This window comes from Denticeps clupeoides, chromosome 1 (assembly GCF_900700375.1).
Source record: "Denticeps clupeoides chromosome 1, fDenClu1.1, whole genome shotgun sequence".
NCBI lineage: Eukaryota > Metazoa > Chordata > Actinopteri > Clupeiformes > Denticipitidae > Denticeps > Denticeps clupeoides.
This window is the reverse complement of record NC_041707.1, coordinates 9,106,818-9,130,850: the sequence shown is the minus strand read 5'-3', so window position 1 is coordinate 9,130,850 and position 24,033 is coordinate 9,106,818. Positions and strand designations below refer to the sequence as shown.

The 24,033-nt window shown below is 40.5% G+C and overlaps 1 protein-coding gene and 2 long non-coding RNA genes across 4 annotated transcripts in view; 1 reads left to right on the top strand and 2 right to left on the bottom strand.

The window, feature by feature from the left end:
* rnf144aa (ring finger protein 144aa) overlaps positions 1 to 15,834 on the top strand; it is a 34,050-nt gene extending 18,216 nt beyond the window's left edge. For both annotated transcript variants that reach the window (XM_028971757.1, XM_028971762.1), the window contains exons 7-9: positions 526 to 673; positions 1,016 to 1,105; positions 12,484 to 15,834. In XM_028971757.1, coding sequence (XP_028827590.1) covers positions 526 to 673; positions 1,016 to 1,105; positions 12,484 to 12,615 — 370 coding nt within the window. In that variant the 3' untranslated portion in view covers positions 12,616 to 15,834. The remainder of the gene's footprint in view (positions 1 to 525; positions 674 to 1,015; positions 1,106 to 12,483) is intronic.
* Positions 3,165 to 5,749, bottom strand: LOC114785498 (uncharacterized). The gene is made up of 3 exons (XR_003749064.1): positions 5,686 to 5,749; positions 3,537 to 3,641; positions 3,165 to 3,457 (listed from the first exon to the last, which is right to left on the bottom strand). It is a non-coding gene; the product is annotated as an uncharacterized LOC114785498 (long non-coding RNA).
* Positions 8,704 to 15,901, bottom strand: LOC114785492 (uncharacterized). The gene is made up of 6 exons (XR_003749062.1): positions 15,851 to 15,901; positions 15,235 to 15,506; positions 9,855 to 14,970; positions 9,352 to 9,465; positions 9,117 to 9,227; positions 8,704 to 8,757 (listed from the first exon to the last, which is right to left on the bottom strand). It is a non-coding gene; the product is annotated as an uncharacterized LOC114785492 (long non-coding RNA).
* Positions 15,902 to 24,033: the final 8,132 nt, after the last annotated feature.

Genomic DNA, 24,033 nt, shown 5'->3' with positions numbered 1-24,033 from the left:
TAATTTCAGGGACAGGCATCTACTTTTCAGTTGTTGGCATATTTCAGGAAAGATTTTGTGCTTTTGAAAAGGGTTGTGCAATTTCCAGTGTCTTGTCTTGCACATGCTTTCATGACTGTGTGGTTTTGGCAACCCAATGGCCGTGACTTGATAGTTTCCCATCACAATGTATGCCTCGTTTAGTTTTAAGCTTGATACTGCATATCAGTGTTCTAATATTGCTCTGTATGTTGTTGCAAGGAACTTTTAGCAGAAGAGTAAAGTGAAAGAATTAAGTGGAATTTTCACAAGAGAGCAGTGATGAGAGCAGAAATGACTTTTAATAACTTTTCTTCCTCAGTTATAAAGATATCATATTTGTAGAGCTGTCCTATGATGTGTCCAGTTCTGTCCAACAATGATCAGTACTGTGAAATCATGCATGTTATATATTTCATGCTAATTTAATCATAATTGTCTACATTTCCTACCCCATAGAACTTGATTTGATTACCCAAATACTAAATGGAATGCTTGTTTTGGCAGCTCCTTCTACAAGAGTGATGAGGATGACGCGCCAATTAAGCGCTGTCCCAAGTGCAAGGTTTACATTGAGAGGGACGAGGGCTGCGCACAGATGATGTGCAAGAACTGCAAGCACGCCTTCTGCTGGTACTGCCTGGAGTCTCTCGATGTAAGCAGCCTCTCTTCTCCTGTGTGTGCAAAATGTTTTCTTATAACACCATTAAATAGCATATATATATATATATATATATATATGTTTGTGGTATATGCATTATAAAGATTGTGTATGTACTCATGCTTGTGTGTGTGATTGATATATATCACACGCACATCATGAACACATACACAATGTTTTTTATATATATCGGTTGAAGTATTTGTTTTAGTTTCAGTCTGCATTGAAATAATTTGCCATATAATTTGTTTAAGAAAGAGTTTTGCTCCTTAGATGGTGCTGGTTAGCCGCGCGGAGCTCTAATGCGTCTCTCTTGTAACATTTTGTGTTTGACAGGACGACTTTCTGTTAATCCATTACGACAAAGGACCTTGTCGCAACAAACTCGGCCACTCCAGGGCGTCTGTGATCTGGCACAGAACGCAGGTGAGTGCTCACTAACCCCCTCCCCTGTCTTTGTCCCCTTCAAGGACTCCATTATCTCCAGCGTGTGACTCGACACCTGCGTGTACACGTGCTCTCCATGGGAACGGAGAGTGCCGCTACTGAGCCACGGGCGGACCACATGTACCGCGCCACAACATCACTCCACCCCGGACTGATTTTGGCTCAGTTTGCTGTCCAGCTCGCGTTTGTCCTGTCCAGGCATCGGCCGTGGCTTTCTCCATATTGAACTGCGGTTGATGAGTCAAAACAAACGGCAGCTCATTTCTGCAGCCCTTTTCCTCGCCGGTGTAATTTGTTCAGTAGGCTCGGCGCCATCGGCAGCCTATGTGCCGGGTTCCGCAGAGGAAGTTTAGGCCATGCTGGCATCTGTTGCTCAGTGGGGCAGAATGAGTCAGGCGAGTGGCTCTACGGCTCGCTGCTCTTCCAGGCACTTGGACAGCAAGCTAAATCTCAAAGGCAGCCCAGAGCCGTCAGTTCCTTTTTCCTGCCTCTCTGCGGTTCAGTGTTCCCATCACCTTCCCATACCAGATTTTTCTCCCAACCTGGCTGCTGCGTTCCTCACAGAAATAGAAATGGTTCTCTGCTGCCCTCTTGTGTTGAAGAGATTAAAATCAGCCTCCTGGAACAGTTCAGCTCCTGGCTAATAACATCCTCATCTGTAAGATGGGGATGAGATAAGATTTATTTACACTACTCACAATAAGTTATGTATATTGTTATTTATATGAGTTACATTGTTCTGTATTTTAATGAAATAAGCAAAAGTTCCCTTTGATATTACTAATTATGTATGAGAAGAAACACCATTTTCATTAGTTTAATGTTTATTACCCCAAAAATGTAGACAATAACAGGGATATCCCCAAATAACAAAAAATGTACAATGTCAGTAGGGGGTGTTTCTAGGGGGTGTCTCATGCTCCTCACTAGCCTCATGATGTTGTTCTGATGCAATGTGTTCCACTGTTCGATCATTCAGTGTGTACGATCATTCAGTTTCTGCTTCAATTGGTCCCAAACGTGCTCTATGGGGGTTCAGGTCAGGGGACATTGATGGCCATACCATATGAGACACTCCAATTTCCTGAAGTTGAGCTGTGACAATTGTCCATGAACAGAAAGTTGGGGCTGTGCTGGCGGAATTGGGGATGATGATGGGTTCTATGATGTCTCTGAGGTAAGAACGTGCAGTGTACAATAACCAAATCGGTTTTGCACTGACCGGTGATGCCTGCCAAGTCTGTTGCTCCTTCTCCATCAAAGCAAATTGTGGGGACCATGTTGAACTTGCCTCGCCTTCTCCAGCAACACTGACGCAACACTCAGTGAACAGGACCACTGCTGCACTATCCAGGTCTTTCACTCGTTGGGCTCCACTCTTGGGTCTCTCATGAACACTGCCAGTAGTTCTGTGTCTTGATGCAATTCTGCTGATGACACTTTGAGACCATTCGACTACTACCACCTTTAAGAAGCAGTTGAAAACCCACTTGTTTAAAAAGTATTTCAAACACGTCTAACACTAACACACGCAAATACACACACACACACACACACACACACACATACTTGTGTAGCCGCAATTTGGGGACTACATGCACGATGCCACATCGTGGGGACGTGCATTTCTAAAGGCTTTATGAAAAATCTAAAGATAGATTTATGTTTCATTTGAGGCTTTAAAAATGACTGTCACTTTAAAATATAGAAAATACATTAATAAAGCAATGTGACATTTTCCTACAAACTGGGGACCTTGTCTGGTAGACATCACTTGTGAGGACCAGCAGACACACATAGTGAACTGTCTGGTTAACTGTAAGATGTAGGTACTTGTGAACAACATGGGGACGAAACAGCTGGGATGCAGCTATAATGAATGAAAAGATCAAAATTTAATAACATGAATAAAATATTTATTTTTTTTTGCTATTTTTATGTAGCATTCTGAACAGTATTCTGTACATATTTACATTCGATTCAAAGACACTTTACTGAATTGCACCCATTTCCAAAAAAAAAAAAAGAGATTCTAAGATCCTTTTAAAACAAATGTAATAACCAGAAATCTAAAATACCAGAAAATAAGATACCAAACAAAATAAAATAACTGACTTTACATTCTTCTTTTAAGGGTAGTGATTTTGTTCTTCACAAAGAACTTTACAGACAACCAATCCCTGTCTTTCAAGGCAACAGGTTCAGCATTTATACAGGCCTCACATTGTTGTTTTCCTGGCACTGTACAAGTTTTGATGAACCTGTTTAGATGCTTTTCAACTGCATTCATTTCATCACTGTCCCATTTCTTTTTCTTTACCACCTTTCGACCTGAATGAACAAAGCACATCAGAAAAAACAGAGATTTTTAAGTTCATAAAGGCTTTCTATGAAGTTTAACAAACAGTACCTTTCATGGTAGTTGTGGTACTTGTTATTTCTGTTGCTTGTTCAATTGAAGATTTCTGGACTTCTTTTGCAGAAGGATCTATGGGTGGTTCTACATCAAGAGCCACTTAAACACAAAACAAATGCATTCAAAATTGTTAAGGATTTGATTCTTTCTTGGAGAAAATACACTGCTCACAAATTAAGGGAACACAGAAATAAGACATCCTACATCTGAATGAATGAAATATTCTTATTAAATACTTCTTTACATAGTTGAATGTGCTAACTACAAAATCACACAAAAATTATCGATGAAAATCAAATTTATCAACCCATGAAGCTCTGGATTTGGAGTCACACTCAAAATTAAAGTGGCAAAACAAACTATGGGCTGATGTAATGTCCTTAAAATAAGTAAAAATGAGGCCCAGTAATGAGGCCTTCACGTGCCTCTATGACCTCCCTACAATGACTGGACATGCTCCTGTTTAGGTGACGGATGGTCTCCTGAGGGATCTCCTCCCAGACCTGGTCTAAAGAATCCGCCAACTCCTGCACAGTCTGTGATGCAACGTGGTGTTGGTAGATGAAGCGAGATATGATGTCCCAGATGTGCACATGGGGTCTGAAGATCTCATCTCGGTAGTTAATGGCAGTCAAGCTACATCTGGCGAGCACATGGAGGGTTGTGCGCCCCCCTAAAGAAATGCCACCCCACACCACTACTGACCCACTGCCACACTGGTCATGCTGGAGGATGTTGCAGGCATCAGAATGTTCTCCATGGCGTCTCCAGACTGTCACATGTCACATGTGCTCTGTGTGAACCTGGTTTCATCTGTGAAGAGCACAGGGCGCCAGTGGCGAATTTGCCAATCTTGTTGTTCTTTGGCAAATGCCAAACATGCTGCACAGTGTTGGGCTGTAAGCAAAACCCCAATCTATGGACATCGGGCCCTCATACCACCCTTGTGGAGTCTGTTTCTGACCATTTGAGCAGAGCAGAGAGGCCTGCTGGAGGTCATTTTGCAGGGCTCTGGCAGAGGTCCTCCTGTTCCTCCTTGCACAAAGGTGGAGGTAGCGGTCCTGCTGCTGGGTTGCCCTTCTACTGCCTCCTCCATGTCTTCTGATGTACTGGCCTGTTTCCTGGTAGTGCCTTCATGTTCTGGACTCTACACAAACCTTCTTGCCATAGCTTGCATTGATATACCTAACACTTGAACACTTCCTAACATATCCTAACACTTAAACACTTTTGTTAAAACTGCATATCATATCATGTATGACTGTGTATGTGACAAATAAAATTTGAATTTGATCCTGAACGAGCTGCACTACCTGAGCCACTTATGTCAGTTGTAGACTCCATTTCATGCTACCATGGAGTCTCTTAGCTATTTCACTAAAGCCTTCATTTTAGAAGACAACGTGGGTACCTGCTGAGGCACGTACACAAAACTTGTTGAGTCTTATTAACCTTTCAACAATAGTGGTGAAGCACATTCTACTTTGTAGGGATGTCACATATATTTACATTGAAGGGACTTAATGTTTATTAAGTAAAAGAGAAGTGATTGTCATTGTGATACACTGCAACACAGCACATGTGCACACAACTAAATGTGTCCTTTGCTTTTAACCCATCACCGTTGGTGAGCAGTAGGCAGCCATGAAAGGCGCCTGGGGAGAAGTGTGTGGGGACAGTGCTTTGCTCAGTTGCACCTTGGCGGATCGGAATTCGAGATTCGATATTATGATAAAAATACATTGAAAAGAACAGTTTCATACCTGAATGTGGAAGATACTCTCAACCTGTGAACTGGCAGTGCAATTCTGACTGTCTGATTGCAATTTGACCAAATGTAAAAGTAATGTTTGCATTCTGCAAGCACACTACATAATTTCAAAATTTAAATGTACTAACAGTTATACATGTCATTATCAAAATAGGTGTAGTGTGTGGACTTAGTGTAGAGATTTTTTTAGAAGACAATGTGGGGACATAGTGGGGGAGGTGCAGCACTCTCATCCTGAGTCTTGTGAATCTTTCATAAACATTTGTGATACACAATACTTTATGGGGACTTCACATATATCATGCACATTGCACATTGTGGGGACTTAACGTATATTGTAATTAAAATACATAAAAAAGAGCAGTTTCATACCTGAATGTGGAAGATACTGTCATGCTGTGGACGGTCTGTGCAATGCTGATTGTCTTCAGAGGCACCATCTGATTTGGGGCAGTTACTGGCTTGGTTCATACCCTTTATTGTCTCCTATAATGAACAAAACAGTCAGCCATTAGACCAAACATAAAAGATATGTTGCCATTCTACAACCACACTACATATTTTCAATGTTTAAATGTACTAACAGTTATACATGTCATTAAAATAATTAATTTTGTTACAAAATCCTAATAGATCAAAATAGGTGTAGTGTGTGGACTTAGTGTAGAAATGTTTTTTTAGAAGACAATGTGGGGACATAGTGGGGGAGGTGCAGCACTTCTCATCCTGAGTCTTGTGAATCTTTCATAAACATTTGTGATACACAATACGTCATGGGGACTTCACATATATCATGCACAGTGCACATTGTGGGGACTTAACGTATATGGTAATTAAAATACATAAAAAAAGAGCAGTTTCATACCTGAATGTGGAAGATACTGTCATGCTGTGAACTGTCTGTGCAATGCTGATTGTCTTCAGAGGCACCATCTGATTTGGGGCAGTTACTGGCTTGGTTCGTACCCTTTATTGTCTCCTATAATGAACAAAACAGTCAGCCATTAGACCAAACATAAAAGATACGTTGCCATTCTACAACCACACTACATATTTTCAATGTTTAAACGTACTAACAGTTATACATGTCATTAAAATAATTAATTTTGTTACAAAATCCTAATAGATCAAAATAGGTGTAGTGTGTGGACTTAGTGTAGAGATTTTTTTTTAGAAGACAATGTGGGGACATAGTGGGGGAGGTGCAGCACTTCTCATCCTGAGTCTTGTGAATCTTTCATAAACATTTGTGATACACAATACGTCATGGGGACTTCACATATATCATGCACAGTGCACATTGTGGGGACTTAACGTATATGGTAATTAAAATACATAAAAAAAGAGCAGTTTCATACCTGAATGTGGAAGATACTGTCATGCTGTGAACTGTCTGTGCAATGCTGATTGTCTTCAGAGGCACCATCTGATTTGGGGCAGTTACTGGCTTGGTTCGTACCCTTTATTGTCTCCTATAATGAACAAAACAGTCAGCCATTAGACCAAACATAAAAGATACGTTGCCATTCTACAACCACACTACATATTTTCAATGTTTAAACGTACTAACAGTTATACATGTCATTAAAATAATTAATTTTGTTACAAAATCCTAATAGATCAAAATAGGTGTAGTGTGTGGACTTAGTGTAGAGATTTTTTTTTAGAAGACAATGTGGGGACATAGTGGGGGAGGTGCAGCACTTCTCATCCTGAGTCTTGTGAATCTTTCATAAACATTTGTGATACACAATACTTTATGGGGACTTCACATATATCATGCACATTGCACATTGTGGGGACTTAACGTATATTGTAATTAAAATACATAAAAAAGAGCAGTTTCATACCTGAATGTGGAAGATACTGTCATGCTGTGAACTGTCTGTGCAATGCTGATTGTCTTCAGAGGCACCATCTGATTTGGGGCAGTTACTGGCTTGGTTCATACCCTTTATTGTCTCCTATAATGAACAAAACAGTCAGCCATTAGACCAAACATAAAAGATATGTTGCCATTCTACAACCACACTACATATTTTCAATGTTTTAAATGTACTAACAGTTATACATGTCATTAAAATAATTAATTTTGTTACAAAATCCTAATAGATCAAAATAGGTGTAGTGTGTGGACTTAGTGTAGAGATTTTTTTTTAGAAGACAATGTGGGGACATTGTGGGGGAGGTGCAGCACTTCTCATCCTGAGTCTTGTGAATCTTTCATAAACATTTGTGATACATAATACTTTATGGGGACTTCACATATATCTTGCACATTGCACATTGTGGGGACTTAACGTATATTGTAATTAAAATACATAAAAAAGAGCAGTTTCATACCTGAATGTGGAAGATACTGTCATGCTGTGGACTGTCTGTGCAATGCTGATTGTCTTCAGAGGCACCATCTGATTTGGGGCAGTTACTGGCTTGGTTCATACCCTTTATTGTCTCCTATAATGAACAAAACAGTCAGCCATTAGACCAAACATAAAAGATATGTTGCCATTCTACAACCACACTACATATTTTCAATGTTTTAAATGTACTAACAGTTATACATGTCATTAAAATAATTAATTTTGTTACAAAATCCTAATAGATCAAAATAGGTGTAGTGTGTGGACTTAGTGTAGAGATTTTTTTTTAGAAGACAATGTGGGGACATTGTGGGGGAAGTGCAGCACTTCTCATCCTGAGTCTTGTGAATCTTTCATAAACATTTGTGATACACAATACTTTATGGGGACTTCACATATATCATGCACATTGCACATTGTGGGGACTTAACGTATATTGTAATTAAAATACATAAAAAAAGAGCAGTTTCATACCTGAATGTGGAAGATACTGTCATGCTGTGAACTGTCTGTGCAATGCTGATTGTCTTCAGAGGCACCATCTGATTTGGGGCAGTTACTGGCTTGGTTCGTACCCTTTATTGTCTCCTATAATGAACAAAACAGTCAGCCATTAGACCAAACATAAAAGATATGTTGCCATTCTACAACCACACTACATATGTTCAATGTTTAAATGTACTAACAGTTATACATGTCATTAAAATAATTAATTTTGTTACAAAATCCTAATAGATCAAAATAGGTGTAGTGTGTGGACTTAGTGTAGAAATTTTTTTTTAGAAGACAATGTGGGGACATAGTGGGGGAGGTGCAGCACTTCTCATCCTGAGTCTTGTGAATCTTTCATAAACATTTGTGATACACAATACGTCATGGGGACTTCACATATATCATGCACATTGCACATTGTGGGGACTTAACGTATATGGTAATTAAAATACATAAAAAAAGAGCAGTTTCATACCTGAATGTGGAAGATACTGTCATGCTGTGAACTGTCTGTGCAATGCTGATTGTCTTCAGAGGCACCATCTGATTTGGGGCAGTTACTGGCTTGGTTCGTACCACTTATTGTCTCCTAAAATGAACAAAACAGTCAGCCATTAATCCAAACATAAAAGATACGTTGCCATTCTACAATCACACTACATATTTTCAATGTTTAAATGTACTAAGAGTTGTACATGTGTTACAAAATCCTAATAGATCAAAATAGGTGTAGTGTGTGGACTTAGTATAGAGATTTAATTTTAGAAGACAATGTGGGGACATAGTGGGGGAGGTGCAGCACTTCTCATCCTGAGTCTTGTGAATCTTTCAAAAAGATTTGTGATACACAATAGTTCATGGGGACTTCACATATATCATGCACATTGCACAGTGTGGGGACTTAACGTATATTATATTAAAATTACATTTTAAAAAGAAGTATCATACCTGAATGTGGAAAGTCTCAACCTGTGAACAGTCTGTGGAATGCTGAATGTCTTCAGAGGTACCATCTGATTTGGGGAAGATATTAGCTCTGTCTACACCACTTATTGTCTCCTGGAATGAACAAAACAGCCAACAATTAGACCAAATATGAAAGTTATGTTTGCATAACTTTAAAATGCACACTCTCATTCTAAAAGTATGGATAATATCGGGTAATTAAACAGCAGTTTTATACCTGATTGTTGAGGGTGCAGTTATCCAATGAACTTTGGGTGTAATGTAGATCCTTTTCAGAGGCGTTTTCTGACCTGGGACAGTTACTGGCTCCTTCCATTCCACTTCTTTCTTCCTGAAATTATCAAAGGAATCCCCAATAAGTCCCCAAATACTGGTAAAAGATAAAAAAGCTGAACAGTGTCAGGTTGCAAAAGCATTTTTAAATAAATACAGATGCAGAGAATATGCTTAAGTAGGTATAGTGATGATGCATCTTCAGTGAAATAAACAAAACAACCACAATTCTCTAGATTCAATATTTGTTACAGAATTCGAATGCAGGACCAGGGCTGCAAACATATGAAAAGCCCAGTAAACCAATAACAGTAAAATGGATGCGAGCATGTGTGAATTATTCTGATTGTTAAAACTTTATGAACAAACATAATATTACAATTAATTAATACTAAAATCTTAATTTATATAAATATCAGATTTCAAAATATCTTTTACAATTCTTACCTGATTCCTCCAAGGACAATCAGCATCGCCATAATTATATCTAATCTCGTCTCCAGGTGTTATGTCTTTTAAGGCAAAAAGGCACAAATGAGGCTTTCCTTCCACCATGATTCTTTTCATTTTGCAGTTGGGGTTAATGTGATCATCATTAACCAGTCTTCCAAGGGTGCCATCATCCCTTGCAGCATCAATACTGAATTTGAATAAAGAGAATAGTTATTAAATGCAAAATTATACTATTGTTAGTTTGTATTACTTAATTTTATATTATCAATATAATATATAAATTGTTAAACAATTTTTTGTGATCTTGTGATGACACAACTGATATATGCAGACATTATAAATCTACTTCAAATAGCTGAACAAATAAACATTTTTTTTTTGTATTTCTGGAAAATATTCAGACCTGAGCAGGAACCATGCATGAGCTGCTATCTTAACTATTAGAAGCCAACTGTAAATAAGTCAATATAGTATTGCATGTTTACAATAAGTACCTTAAATGCTGACAGACAAATGATGAAATAATTCTGTTCCATCAGAAGAAAACAACCATATTACCCACAATCCCTGTGTGTCTGAGCGACGTTATGTAACCCATTTTGACTCCACATCTGACTTGAAAAAATTAATAATACACATTTAAAGCTGTTATGGGCGGTTTAGCGATGATAAATGATCTAAATGCTCCCCATGCTGTGCAACTCCACACAAGACACGAGTTCCCACATGTGGCAACAAAACTAGAATACTAATAAAAAACTAATACTAGTTTTAGCAGCGCGTTTTCAAATATATTTTTTAAATATTTAATACAGTTATACATCAAAACAAAGGAAAATATATAAATCCATTTGTACTCACGTCCAGAATTTTCCATGCCAGATGAAATCGAACATAAATCCTTTTAGGGAGTTGTGGTAAATTCGCCGTCTTCGTTTACTTTCTTCTGGATCGATAAGGTCTCCTCTGTACTCCAGTATGAAATCTCCTTTGAAAATATCTGACTCGGCAAACACTCCCCTGCCTAATTTGTGAATCACAACCCACATTCATACCTACTTTCCCTCATAGTAATTAGTTTAAGATAATATATCTGCTTTGCTCACCTTTATAGGAATTGATGTATTTAACATCAAGCCCTGCTTTATCACGGCAGGTGGTGATGTGAAAAATGGCATTGTTTATTGGGCTTTGTCGCCTCCGAGCCATTTTTCTTAGCACATTATTTCTCTTACTGCTTAGTGAAAACGTCTATGGAAGATATAGTAATAATTGTAATTTTAAATATCCATAAATAACAGAAACTAGCATGTGCTAACTAAGCTAGTACCATTTAACTAGCTAGCATTGTCATAGCTTTTCTTACTAAAACACTTTACTATTGAAAGAAATATTATTTACCCCTAACACAATGTGTATCATAAAAGTATGAATCTTTAAATGATTTTTTTCTTGCAGTTAAAGTTAGCTTACATAGATCTGGATGGTGCTATAGCTCAGCAAACTCAGTCTTGCTAACTGAGGCACTTATTAACAATTAGCTCTCTCATTGGTTTCTGATGGTCCGTGACGTCATCAAGACGAGCCAATAAGAGTTCAGCATTGCTGTACCACGTGTTACTGTGTGTATCTGCAATTGCAATTACCCTCTTCAACCCTAGTTGGCGTGTACACACTGTGAGCAATTCCAGGCACACACATACACAATGTTTTTCAAGAAAATGTCCATCTTGGGGACTTTGGAGATATTAAAGGGGTAGGCTTATTTTGATGAAATATACATGCTAGCGTAGTTAACTTTGTGGGGACTTGGTTTTTGGTCCCCACGATGACACACGTCCCCACCTTATTGGTGTGCAGTCAGGTCAATGTCCACATATTGGTAGGTTTACAAACACACACACACACACACACACACACACACACACAAAAAATCATCCAGCACTTAACAATTTTCTAGCATTTTCTATTCCTGACAAGTTAGGCCTTATCAGGGCTCTTAGTTTCGTAACTCACAATATATAGAAACCGAATGAGAATTGCTGATGTCTTCCTCTTGTCTGCCAAGTAAAGTAAGTAAAGTAAAGTCACAAGCAATATCTGACTGCCTGCAACCGACCGAAAGGCGCGCCATGACCAGGTGACGCTGGTGACATCGTGTGTTCATGGCGGTTTGAATGATAAACTTGGAATGACTTACTGACAATACCAGCTTTTTATACCCACAGAATGTTGAAATTGATTCCACATTGAGAAAGGTTGTCTCTTGGTATTGGCCCCAATAGGCTGGTAGTAGCCTAGGGGTAATGAACTTGCCTATGAACCAAATCCCACTTACTACCATTGTGTCCCTGAGCAAGACACTTAACCCTTCTGTCAAGTCTCTCACAAAATCCCTAACTTATTGTGAGTAGTGCCATTTTGTAAGGTTTCTAAATAAATTCCAAGTGTTGGCACATTAACATAATAATTATGTAATGTAATTTTAATCATAAACAGACTTCATAGCCCTACCTGTATTTTTAACTAAATTGCGCAAAAGGAATGTTAAAATGTGTAAATATGAATCAATGTCTTAGTAAGTGAAGTTAAGGTAAAAAGTTATAAATCCTCTCTCTTTCAGGTGGTTGGCATCTTCGCAGGGTTTGGTCTGCTCCTTCTGGTAGCCTCACCCTTCCTGCTCCTGGCCACGCCCTTTGTACTCTGTTGCAAGTGTAAATGCAGCAAAGGAGACGATGACCCGCTGCCCACCTAGACCCACCTGCTGAGCCGGTCCAAACGAACCCCCGCTGGCACACAGGCCACTTTCTTTTCCTTTCGACGCTTTTTCCCCCCTCTCTCTCCCAGCTTCATCTCTGGTGGATCTCTGCGCATCTTTGAGCCGCACGCTGATCCATCCCGTGCTATCGGCCTCTCGTGGGGAGGTGAGGGCAGCAGCCTGGCAGCTCGGGCGCTGTGAGGCTGGAGGGCTTTGGTCCTGTTGCCCGTCGGGGCGCGCTGCTGGTTTTCACCACAGCTGCGCCTCCCGGAGGAGGTGGAATGGACATCAGCGGGGAACGTGCTGAACATCCCCCTGAGGTGTGTGTTCGGTCAGGAGCCCCGGTTCTGAGGACTCTTCATTGTTCGTTTCCTTGCTGATGTTATCTTTTTGATGTAGCTCTGTTGGTAGCACTGGGGTTGGGTAAACTCATACTGTTTTGTTCACACTTTGTTGCATGTGAACCAAGCTGTTATGTCACTTTATTATTATTATTTTTTTCTGTACAGCACAATGTCATTAATTTTTCTAGCGCTGATATTTACACAAATCAGCAGCACAAACAATATCAAACATTTATGTGAGAGTCACAATGCTCATGCAATCATCTGGAGTCTGTGATGGTGCGAAAGTTTTCATTACAATTCAACATGAAAGCCAATATCCAAATGTCCACAAATGACCACGTCCCCTGCAGAGCATGCGGCTTTCCTACCCTATACTTTTAAAATACTTTCATTTATTGAAATTCTGTAACGTTCCTGCCACATTGCAAGCTTGCATAGCTTCAGCAGTTTTAAGCTCTTCTGGGGATGCAGGGTTTGACTAAAGGGCACTCAACTACGCATTTAACAGGTGTACTTCGAATTTAAAGACTGTTCACATACGGACGCATTGCTATTGTTCACATCGCATCTATGCAAGTGCACCGAAAAAAAAGTACAGTAGTCAGAAACTGGTAGTCGTAATTGAGCACTGAGTATGTAACAGCGGGACAGAGTTCAGGGCGATCCCATTATGCAGCGTAGACTGATCATATGCTGGTGGAAAATTGGGTTGATGTTGGTAGCCGCGAATTATGTAGCTGTCGTGCACACATTCTTCATTTCCAAGAATCCATCTGTACTGAAATGTCTAGGTTTTAAGTTGTTTACCACCTAATGTTACTGTGGTTTGTATATTTTTTTCATCAGGATATGTGCCATGTGTTTATTTTTTCTTTTTTTATAGAATTCCACATTTTCATTCCTTATTTGTAATAGTTTTTAAATTTTTCATGTAGCAAATATGTAAAATACCTTTCCAAATCAAAAATGTTGATCCAAGAGGTACCTTTTACCTCTTGACGGCCATACTTTACAAGCCCACATACACATTTATTTTTAGCCTTAAGCTTGAGCATCTTTGACATGATGTAGCATTTAGCCCATTTTACCGTCGTTTTTGTTATTTTATTTTTTTTTCGTCTATCTATTCAGTCAGGAAATGTAATCAAAATATGACAATCGTGCCAAGCAGGTTTACACGATAAATGAGTTGTCATAGAAACGTTTCAAGTTCTGGAGTCTTTGGGCTCTATGCTTATTGAGATGTTTTTGTGTTTTGGGGGGTTCTTTGCTATGCATTTGTAAAATGTTAGAGTAAGCGGAGTTTTGTTTCCACTTTCGCGATTTTGCTTTTAATTATTTATATTACCATTTGTTTTTTTACCTTTTTTTTTTTTTTTTAAGCACTACAAATATTCATAAATATTAGCACATTATGATTAATTCCTCTCTACACAAATGATGGAAACATCACTATGCAGTACCACAAAGGGTTTGCCTCTGTTTGGTGAGTCTGCTGGGAAAATGTAGCAAAAGGCCAAAAACATTTCAGTCACCCAAAAGTTCAAGAAATGTTTGCACAAAATAAGCGATTGTAATGCTTGAAGACGATTTATTCGCTCCGCACTCCCTTTTTCTCGGCCCAGACACCGGGCTGCCTTTCATATGGTTGCATTTATAGGAAGCTTTTGTACATTTCCCCTTCTATTTGCTCCTTTCTGCTGTCACTTTTTGAGCTTTCTAGTCGTCTCTCCCAGCTTTTACGATTTTCAAGTAATTGTGACAAGTGCTTGCTGACGTATCTCTGTTGCCATGTTCTGATTTAGAAAGTGCAATCCCCGTTTGGATCCAAAAATTTCGTTTGTTTAGCCTTTTATGTGCATTTTTATATATACTTCAAGTATAAACAAATATCCTCTTGTATTTGTATTTTCTGTATAGGGAAAGAATCCTACTTGTATAAAAATGGTATCCTTGTAATGGGCATGTGTAGCTGGTCTTGTTCAAGTTCTAAGTTATTGTTCCCCTGAGGAGAAAAAAAAAGAGCATTTATATGTATCTACTGTGCCACTAACACTGTGACATTAAAATGTTATAAATGTTCAATTGTTGACTTGCTCTCTCTTTCTCTCCCCCCCTAATTATCTAGTCTTATTAATTATCTAGTCTGTTTAACTAGTCTTATTTTAGCAGCCTTTGGGACCAGCCTGTGGTGAAGGCAATCAAAAGCCATGGTGGATCTTTTCCTGGTCTAAAAACAGCCACAAGTCTTAGAGAAAATCCACTTTACCATGCACTGGTCCAATTCCACACTGTCTTAAGGTGATGTGCTTGGGTCCGTCTCCTGAAGGCAGGCATTTGGCAATACCTCTTTCTGGGATTCTGACAGGCTTTTACTTTTGCTCTGCTGCTTTGTCAGGCTTTACACTTTAGCTTCGGTCTTTAACTTCGCTTGCTGGTCTGGAACTGGAACTCGGTTTTTCTAAAGCTGCTTATCCAGTCATCATAGTGTGAACCCACATAACTGCCCATCATAAGGTACTCCATGCAAAGCCATGCAAACTAAAAAAAAAAAATAATAATAAAAATACACCGGTCAAGACCACCATTTTCCTTAATAAACATTTATATACACAGTAATTATACATGCAACCAAGAATTTCACTGATGCAAAGGTTTAAAGGGTGCAAGTTTTCTTTTAGAAATGTCCTTGCTTCTGTATTACTAAATATATAAGAAATTAGTTATTTAGTTAGCTGATCAGTTCTTGCCATAATATGAATTTTAACAGTTGTCCAATAGGGCTGTCTGCTGTGTACTAACCTGACCTCTACATAACACAACTGATGGTCCCAACCCCATTAATAAAGCAAGAAGTTCCCCTAATTAACCCTGATCAGGCATACCTGTGAAGTGAAAACCATTTCAGGTGACGACCTCTTGAAGCCCATCGAGAGAATGCCAAGAGTGTGCAAAGCAGTAATCAGAGCGGCTGGGTGGATATTTTGAAGGAACTAGAATATAAAACATGTTTTCAGTTATTTCACCTTTTTTTGTTAAGTACACACATGTGTTCATTCATAGTTTTGATGCCTTCAGTGAGAATCTACCAATGTAAATGGCCATGAAAATAAAGAAAACACATTGAATGAGAAGGTGTGTCCAAACTTTTGGCCTGTACTGTATGTGTGTGTGTGTGTGTGTGTGTGTATGTATAAAATGATATATAATTATTTAACCTTTTAAAGTGTTAGACTTGCATTAGTAGCATTCTACTCAAACTCTCGGCTAATTGTTGCTGCTCATTAAAAGTGTCAGTCATTAACAATATGGATCAATTTAATACTACTTTTAAGCATTAAATGCCAGTGTGAGCCCTGCACACATGCACCCTTTTGGCTCTATGGACTCTCCTCCCCCGTCCCAACCCCACTCAACCCAACATCAAATTGCCGTGCTCAGGGTCACAGAGGTCATTCAAATGATCTAAACATCCCAGTGCTGGTTTGAGTGTAAACGAGCCACCGCGATCCTCCCCACGCTGCTGGGGACCGATTATGCACACACGCTGCCCTGATTCTGTATCCCAGTTTTCAGGCCATAGGCCTTCTTAATCATGCCTTAATGTGTGCTGAGCACGGTTAACGCGATTAACAAGTAACGAGGGATATTTTTGTCATCGTGGCTGACAGAAGAGCAGAGAGTGTGAGCACAAGAGAGTATCGGCAATTACGACTTGATTACTTGTGTTCTGGGAAGAGGGCTAATGTTGTTATTATCACTTTCTTTTCATAATTCCCTTCTTTACACCACCTCTCTCCTTTCCTCCATTCGGCCTACTAAGAGGCAGTAAATTAGCTCTAAGTAGCTGATTATGAATGGCGCGTCATTGACTGGATTCATCTGCTGGCTTTGGTCTAATGATCAAGTCTCAAAAGGAAGAAACCAGCCTGACAACATCATAATCATGTATATCAAAGTAATCAGATGATTATTATTAACAAATTATTTATTTACAAACTTTTTTCATACTACTGATAAGAACAGGTAGCAACAAAATATTATGTAATATAATAATATCAGCAATTCATTCATTTAAGTTTGTCTGACTCAGTGTAATAAATCGGTAAACCTGAAGATGGCGGCATAACACAGTGAAAGGGAAATGGGCTCGGTCACGACACGCCTGGTTATTCTACAGGGTGGGCCATTTATATGGATACACCTTAATACAATGGGAATGGTTGGTGACATTGAACACATTTTATAAGTGGTCAGAAACTTGTAAATAATTCATGAAAGAATAAAGTTACATTAAAACCAAGCACACCATTGTTTTTCTTGTGAAATTACCAATTCATTTGATGTCACAAGACCCTCTTCCTATTGAAAAAAACAAAAGATGGCCGACTTCAAAATGGCCACGATGGTCACCACCCATCTTGAAAAGTTTGGCCCCTCACATATACTAATGTGCCACAAACAGGACGTTGATATCACCAATCATTCCCATTTTATTAAGGTGTATCCATATAAATGACCCACCCTGTACAGCGGGGGGAATCTGCAAACATATTTTCTTCAAATCAGTTGCAATACCATAACGGTACGTTATTTCACCCTGTTCCTCATCTAAACCTGCATGCGTTCAAAGTCGAGGGTCAATTTTTCAAAGCTCCAGTCCAGACATATGGACCGTGGTAGAATATCTGCAAACATGCTGTGAACTTTATCAGCCACAATTATTGAGCTCCAGAAATTTGTCTTTTGACAGCTGAGTATCTAACTTTTTGAATAATTTTGTAATGTTTTCCTTTTTACTTAATTTTTTTGCCATGGAAAAGAAGGAAATTTCTAAATGACCCTGTTACAGTAGACATGACTGTAACTGTAACTGTAGCAGTAATTTGGAATTCTGATTCAGGTTGTTGTTGGCTTTATGCTGCTGCATTGAAGCTGTCTGATAATTTCTTCATTCTATTATTGGACCTTTTTCGTTCATCCCTGGTCATTGTTTTAATCTCCATCAGATGTCTCCAACCTACATGCTCTCTCTCCTGGGTCTCATCCATCTTGCCCTCAATTGACAAGTTCTGTGATCTCCATAATGAAATTGATGGATCACTTGGCTTCGCATTGACCTCTGCTCTTTGAGAAAATTGGTTCAACTCTCTTCCAGGCCAGAGCCACCATCTCTGTTTTGTCCACAATGTCACGTGAGAATGAATCAACTCAAAGGCATTCATCTTTTCTTCAATGTTCCTCCTCATCCTCCACAATCATAAAACGCTGCAGAGGACACCTTGCCCACTCAGACGGGCTTTTCAGACAGATCCTTCTCTCTGCTGACTGAAGCTGATGACATACGAAACGTTTCTCCCATCAGCCTCCACCTGTCCTGTAGATACAACTGTTCTGACTGTATGAAACCAACTAGCATCCCTCTGTTCTGTGAGATCCTCATATGTCAGTCTTCACAGAAACAAGCGGCACTCTTCAGCATTCGTGAGGACACGCTCCACGTCTCATATTGCCAGTCCAGCCGATGGGCATCTTCTGGAGTGGCGATGCGGTTTGAAGAACGCTGCTGCCTGTCGGCGGATGCCTGCGCGAGACGACGCCTTGTGTGAATACCGAGCGATGAAGGAAGACCTGAAGGCCAGAGGATGGTCGGGCCTCTCTGGCGCTCGTCTGCTGAGTGTTAAATCAATATCAGATTGGACCATTTTTCAGGCGAAGCCTGGAAGATGTCAGTGGTGAGGTCGGTCTGAGGGATGGCCACTGTCACATGATGCTGAAGGCTGATGTTCTTTCTCACCCCTCACATGGATGAATGAACCCACGGGCTGCATCTGGGCCCTCTCCACAGGGGTGGAAGGTTAATGACCAGTGGCTGATTCCACCTTGTCCCTCCCAGATCTCTCTCACACACACACACACACACACACACACACACCTTCAAGCCCGCAGCGTCATATGACACAACCACGATCCCACTGGAATAAAACTGCATCCAGATGCCACGGCGCTCTCCCATGATGCACCTCGTCGAGCCATTAAAGCGTCGGTTGGCAGACTTTTCTGTAGACTGACGCTCTTCACTGTCTGCTGTGCTGGAGTGATGCAATTCTACTGAAACACTCGCTGGCTGGCGTGTTTAAACAAAACCCCCTCGCCCAGGTAGAGCACTCGCTGCATTTCTCGCGTCAGCCCGCCACTCTTTTTATTTCTTCTCCCGCCTGCCTTCCCGCTGGCATCTGACACACAGCACACAGACCAATAAGTTATGTCACATAAAAGCTGTCAATCAGCCACACTCTGGATCCGGCACCACAAGAGCCCGAAGAGATTCACCTGAGAAAGAGACAGCTGTGGGGCTGCCATGTTTGTTGGACCGGCTGGGAATGTTGTATCTTGCTGCGGGGGGGAAAACGTCTGTTTCTGAAAGACCATTCAGATGTGCTCTTAGGGAATTCGTTCCAAATTATTATTTTTTTTTTTTTAAACAAGAAAAAGTATGGATATGTTTTTCTAAATTATACTTATTCCTGTCAACATTGCACATAATACATGCAGAATGTGCACTAATGTCGTGTGAAGAGGAGACTGCTTCCGAGTTGTCTGTGTTTTGGAGAGTAGCTGCTTTTGTTAGTGTGAAGTTATTTCTCAGTTTCAGAGACTAACTTTAATGAGCCCCTTGGGATGATTGACAGCTCTAACGTATTGTGCGTCCTCATTCTGGATCATTTAAACCTGCTCCCGTCAATTTTTGAAAGAGCAAAGAGAGAGTTCGGCTCTTACTTTGTCCATTTATTTGCTGCTTTTCCATAACTTTGTGCTTTGTGCTTTAAAAAACTCAGTTTTTTTTATTATTATTTCATGCAATAATATTCTGAAGTCTTCCTTTCTATATGCAGGGCCAAGTGTCCCCATATTGAATATAATGCATAAAATTTAAAATAAATTAACCAAAATAGACATACAGACAAATAGACAGCGAGTATAGATATAAAAAGTGGCTGTCGTAGCGGGTAAGGAAACAGTCCTGTATTCGGAAGGTTGTCAGGTCAAAGTGTGCCGCTGAGGTGCCGCTGAGCAAAGCACCGTCCCCAGACACTGCTCCCTTCACGCCTGTCATGGCTGCCCGCTGCCCACTACATTTGCAATGCATCTCTTATATTTTTACACATAAACCAATCAGCCATGACATAAAAAACTGACAGGTGAAGTGTAATAAAATAAAAAAATAAATTGTCACATGTGATACACAGCAGCACAGCACACGGTGCAAACAGTGAAATTTGTCCTCTGCATTTATCCCATCACCCTGAGTGAGCAGTGGGCAGCCATGACCGGCGCCCGGGGAGCAGTGTGTGGGGACGGTGCTTTGCTCAGTGGCACCTCAGTGGTACCTTGGCGGGTCGGGATTCGAACCGGCAACCTTCTGATTACGGGGCCGCTTCCTTAACTGCTAGGCCACCACTGCCCCATTGAAGGGTCTGAGCAAACAGTCCGTTCTTAATGTGGTGAAAGCAGTATAAACATTTTTAAAAAGTAGCTGCATAAAATTGGAAAAATACCACTGCCAGGCATCGGCAGACACGTCCCAATAACCTCTTTGTTTAACAGATTTTTTTTCTGCGAGGCCCACAACATCCTGAGCTCTTCAGCTGTCTGTCATCTCTCCGTTCGACTTCGCTCCCGATGACATTTGATTTGCCTGATGTAATGTGGCAGCGATCAGCCGGAGAACACTGATAGCTTCTCCCCTGGATATTCAGGCAGCCACTGCTTTCGGCCATGCACCTGTTCCCCCGCTCTTTAGCTCTCGCCTCGCCTGTGTGTTTTGCTTGGCATTTCTCATTAAATACTCACAGCCGCTTGACACGTGAGGTTCCGCAGTGACGTTCTCACAATGAAACTGTCAGGCCGACAGATATCCGGCAGCTTCTTGATAAGGTGCTGTGCAAAAAAAAAAAAAAAAAAAAGATAGAAACGCAGCTGGCTGCAAAACAATAGTGCAATTTCTGCAAATCCTGATGGTCCTGTCTGCCTTGATCCCCTCATTTCTGACTGCGAGCGCAGCAAAGCCCGTCCTCCCTGAGGCCGCCACGGGTAAAGTTGCTTCAAATGTGCGCCGCTGAAACCAATGGCTGAAGCACACACCAGCTGTAACAACATGGGTCTCCAACGTCTTCCGCTTCACCCCATTTTTTTTTGCATTGCTGCTTAAAGACTGACAGGCGTCCTCTTCACAGGCGCATTTTAAATACGAAATGTGTTCACCTGCACACGTGTGGCCCCTGTCACCAGAGAACTTTTTCAGGGGCAAGTTAACAGGCCGTGAAAGGGCAGCGCAGATGGCACGTCCTAGGCGATAATTATCAACCACTTCCTTGAGAGAGAAGAGAAAAAAAGACAGGGCATTGCAGTCGGGTCAGCGTCTGACAAATTTGAGAGTCAAGTCCAATCCATGGGTCTCCAGGGCTGTCAGGCTGCAAGGGATGGCACAGGTCAAATTGTCCCATAAGAGGATGATTTCCAGCTTCACTGGACCATGCAACTCCAGGAATTTCGTTAATGTGCAGCAATATGCAGTGCGCATCAAAACAGGAAGCTGCAAAAAGAAGGAACAATTGGGAAGATTTATGATCGAATGAGAAGGATACCAAGACCCAAGAAGTCTAGATGTAATTCAATGAGTACAATGATCTGGATTTGAAACGACTTTCAAAACTTTCAGTTTTTCAGTCAACCAACCAGTTGAGTAGTGAACTCAGTCGTGGGCTGGAATATCAGATCCAGGAATAAATCTGAGAGAGTCAAATGACCTGATGACTCAAAAATTCCTTAAAAACTAACATTCATTCACAAGTCTCAACCAGAATAGCAGTGTTTTTGCTATTTTGCCTTTTTGGGTTTGATCAATTCAAGGACAGAAAATTCTGACTCTGATCAAGCAAGTGGATATCTGCAAAATGGCAATATGTTACATGAATATCTACCTACTGCCACAGTTAAATTGTCCCTATCAAGTATAAACGAATGTGCACACGCACATAATAATGATTTCTTAAAATGCAACATTGCATCAACAACATCTGAAAAGTTAATTGGGGTCCATAGACTGAGTGCCTCTTATAGGTCTGTCATTCAAAGTGCTACAAAAGATTGGACTCAGAATGGCAGCATATAGCTGGTAGCAGCGAGCTGTAGACGCTCCGAAGAAGTAATTATCCAGCGCGTCTCAGCCGGGGTGTGCTTCTCGTAATAGGTGCGTTTACGCAACATTAGACTAACGGGGCCTGTTTTTTTTTTTGTTTTTTTTTTACTTAAACGTTTGTTTTACTGCAGATTGAGGAAAACGGAAGGTGACAGCTCATTTGAATCATGTTTGATTTTGGGGGGGAATTTAATACCCTACAAGGTGATATCTGCTCCCTTGTACAGGCGTTCATGCAAAAATATGTAAATGCTCCCCATATTAGAATCTTTGTCTGGTTGTCATTCTCACATGGGGCACATCAAAGCCATATGACCTGATTTTGCACCTGCTGTTTAATTAAATTTACAAGACAGACACACTCTCCACTCCTGGTGATATACAAATCAGTTTTTATTACCCCAGCCCTGTAATTTAAAAGGCAATTGACTGCTGGGTGGTAATGATGCCAGCCAAAGCGCTTCCTCGGAAAAGACACCAAAGGCCACAGAAGCATGTAGCTTCCTCCGCCAGCAGCTGCCAAAATGGCCCTGCTGCACCTATAACACGTTGCAAACAGCAACTCCCCTTCGCACTACACAGACTGTAGATGAGTGGGAGGAGCTGGGTTATTTAGTTTAATGTGGCTTAAAATATTCACATTATCAACAAGACTACCATGCCATAAACAAGTCTCAAACAAGTCTTTTTCTGGCATGAAGAATCCTATTTTCTTTCTTTGTCATATGGATGGGCAGGTATGTGTGAGCCAAAAAATATATAGAAATGGAATAAGGTGAAAGAAATGGAATAAGGTGTCATAAGACAGGATGTCATAAGATGTCAAGTACATGAGAATGTGTTTCCTCATGTAGTTTAGATCCAAGTATTGGAAACTGTGAAATGTCCACCATAGTCTTAACCAAATATTTGGACGTATTGTCTGGGAAACCATGAGTTTATGTGAATGTTACTTTGCACCAAGATTACCATAAAGATATGAATATGGTCTACAGCAATGGTAATAGATGGCAGTGGCATCTCTCAGCAAGACAATTAGCCACACTGCAAGAGAACATAATAAATACACTGCTCAAAAAATAGAGGGAACACAAAAATAAGACATCCTAGATCTGAATGAACTAAATATTCTTATTAAATGTTTTGTTCTTTACATGAAAGTATTGACAACAAAAAAAATCACACAAAAATTAACCCATTGAGATCTAGATTTGGAGCCACACTCAAAATTAATGTGGAGAAACACACTACAGGCTGATCCAACTTTGATGTTATGTCCTTAAAACAAGTCAAAATGAGGCTCAGTAGTGTATGTGACCTCCACATAAATCCTCCCTACAATGGCTGGACATGCTCCTGATAAGGTGGTGGATGGTCTCCTGAGGGATCCTCTTCCAGACCTGGACTAAAGCATCCACCAACGAATGGGCCAGTCCATAGCATCAATGCCTTCGTCTTGCAGGAACTGCTGACACACTCCAGCCACATGAGGTCTAGCATTGTCTTTCAGGGCCAACTGCACCAGCATATAGTCTCACAAGGGGTCTGAGGATCTCATCTTGGTAATGGCTGTCAGGCTACCTCTGGCGAGCACATGGAGCGCTGTGTGGCCAGCTAAAGAAATGCCAGCTCACACCTTTACTGACCCACTGCCAAACCGATCATGCTGGAGTATGCTGCAGGCAGCAGAACATTCTCCACGGCATCTTCAAACTATTGCACGTGCTTAGTGTGAATCTGCACCGCCAGCATTCAAAAGGACCAAAACATTAGCCAGTAGTGGTCTGTGGTCACCACCTGCAGAACCACGCCTTTATTGATAATTGCCTATAATTTCCACCGGTTGTCTACTCTATTTGCACAACA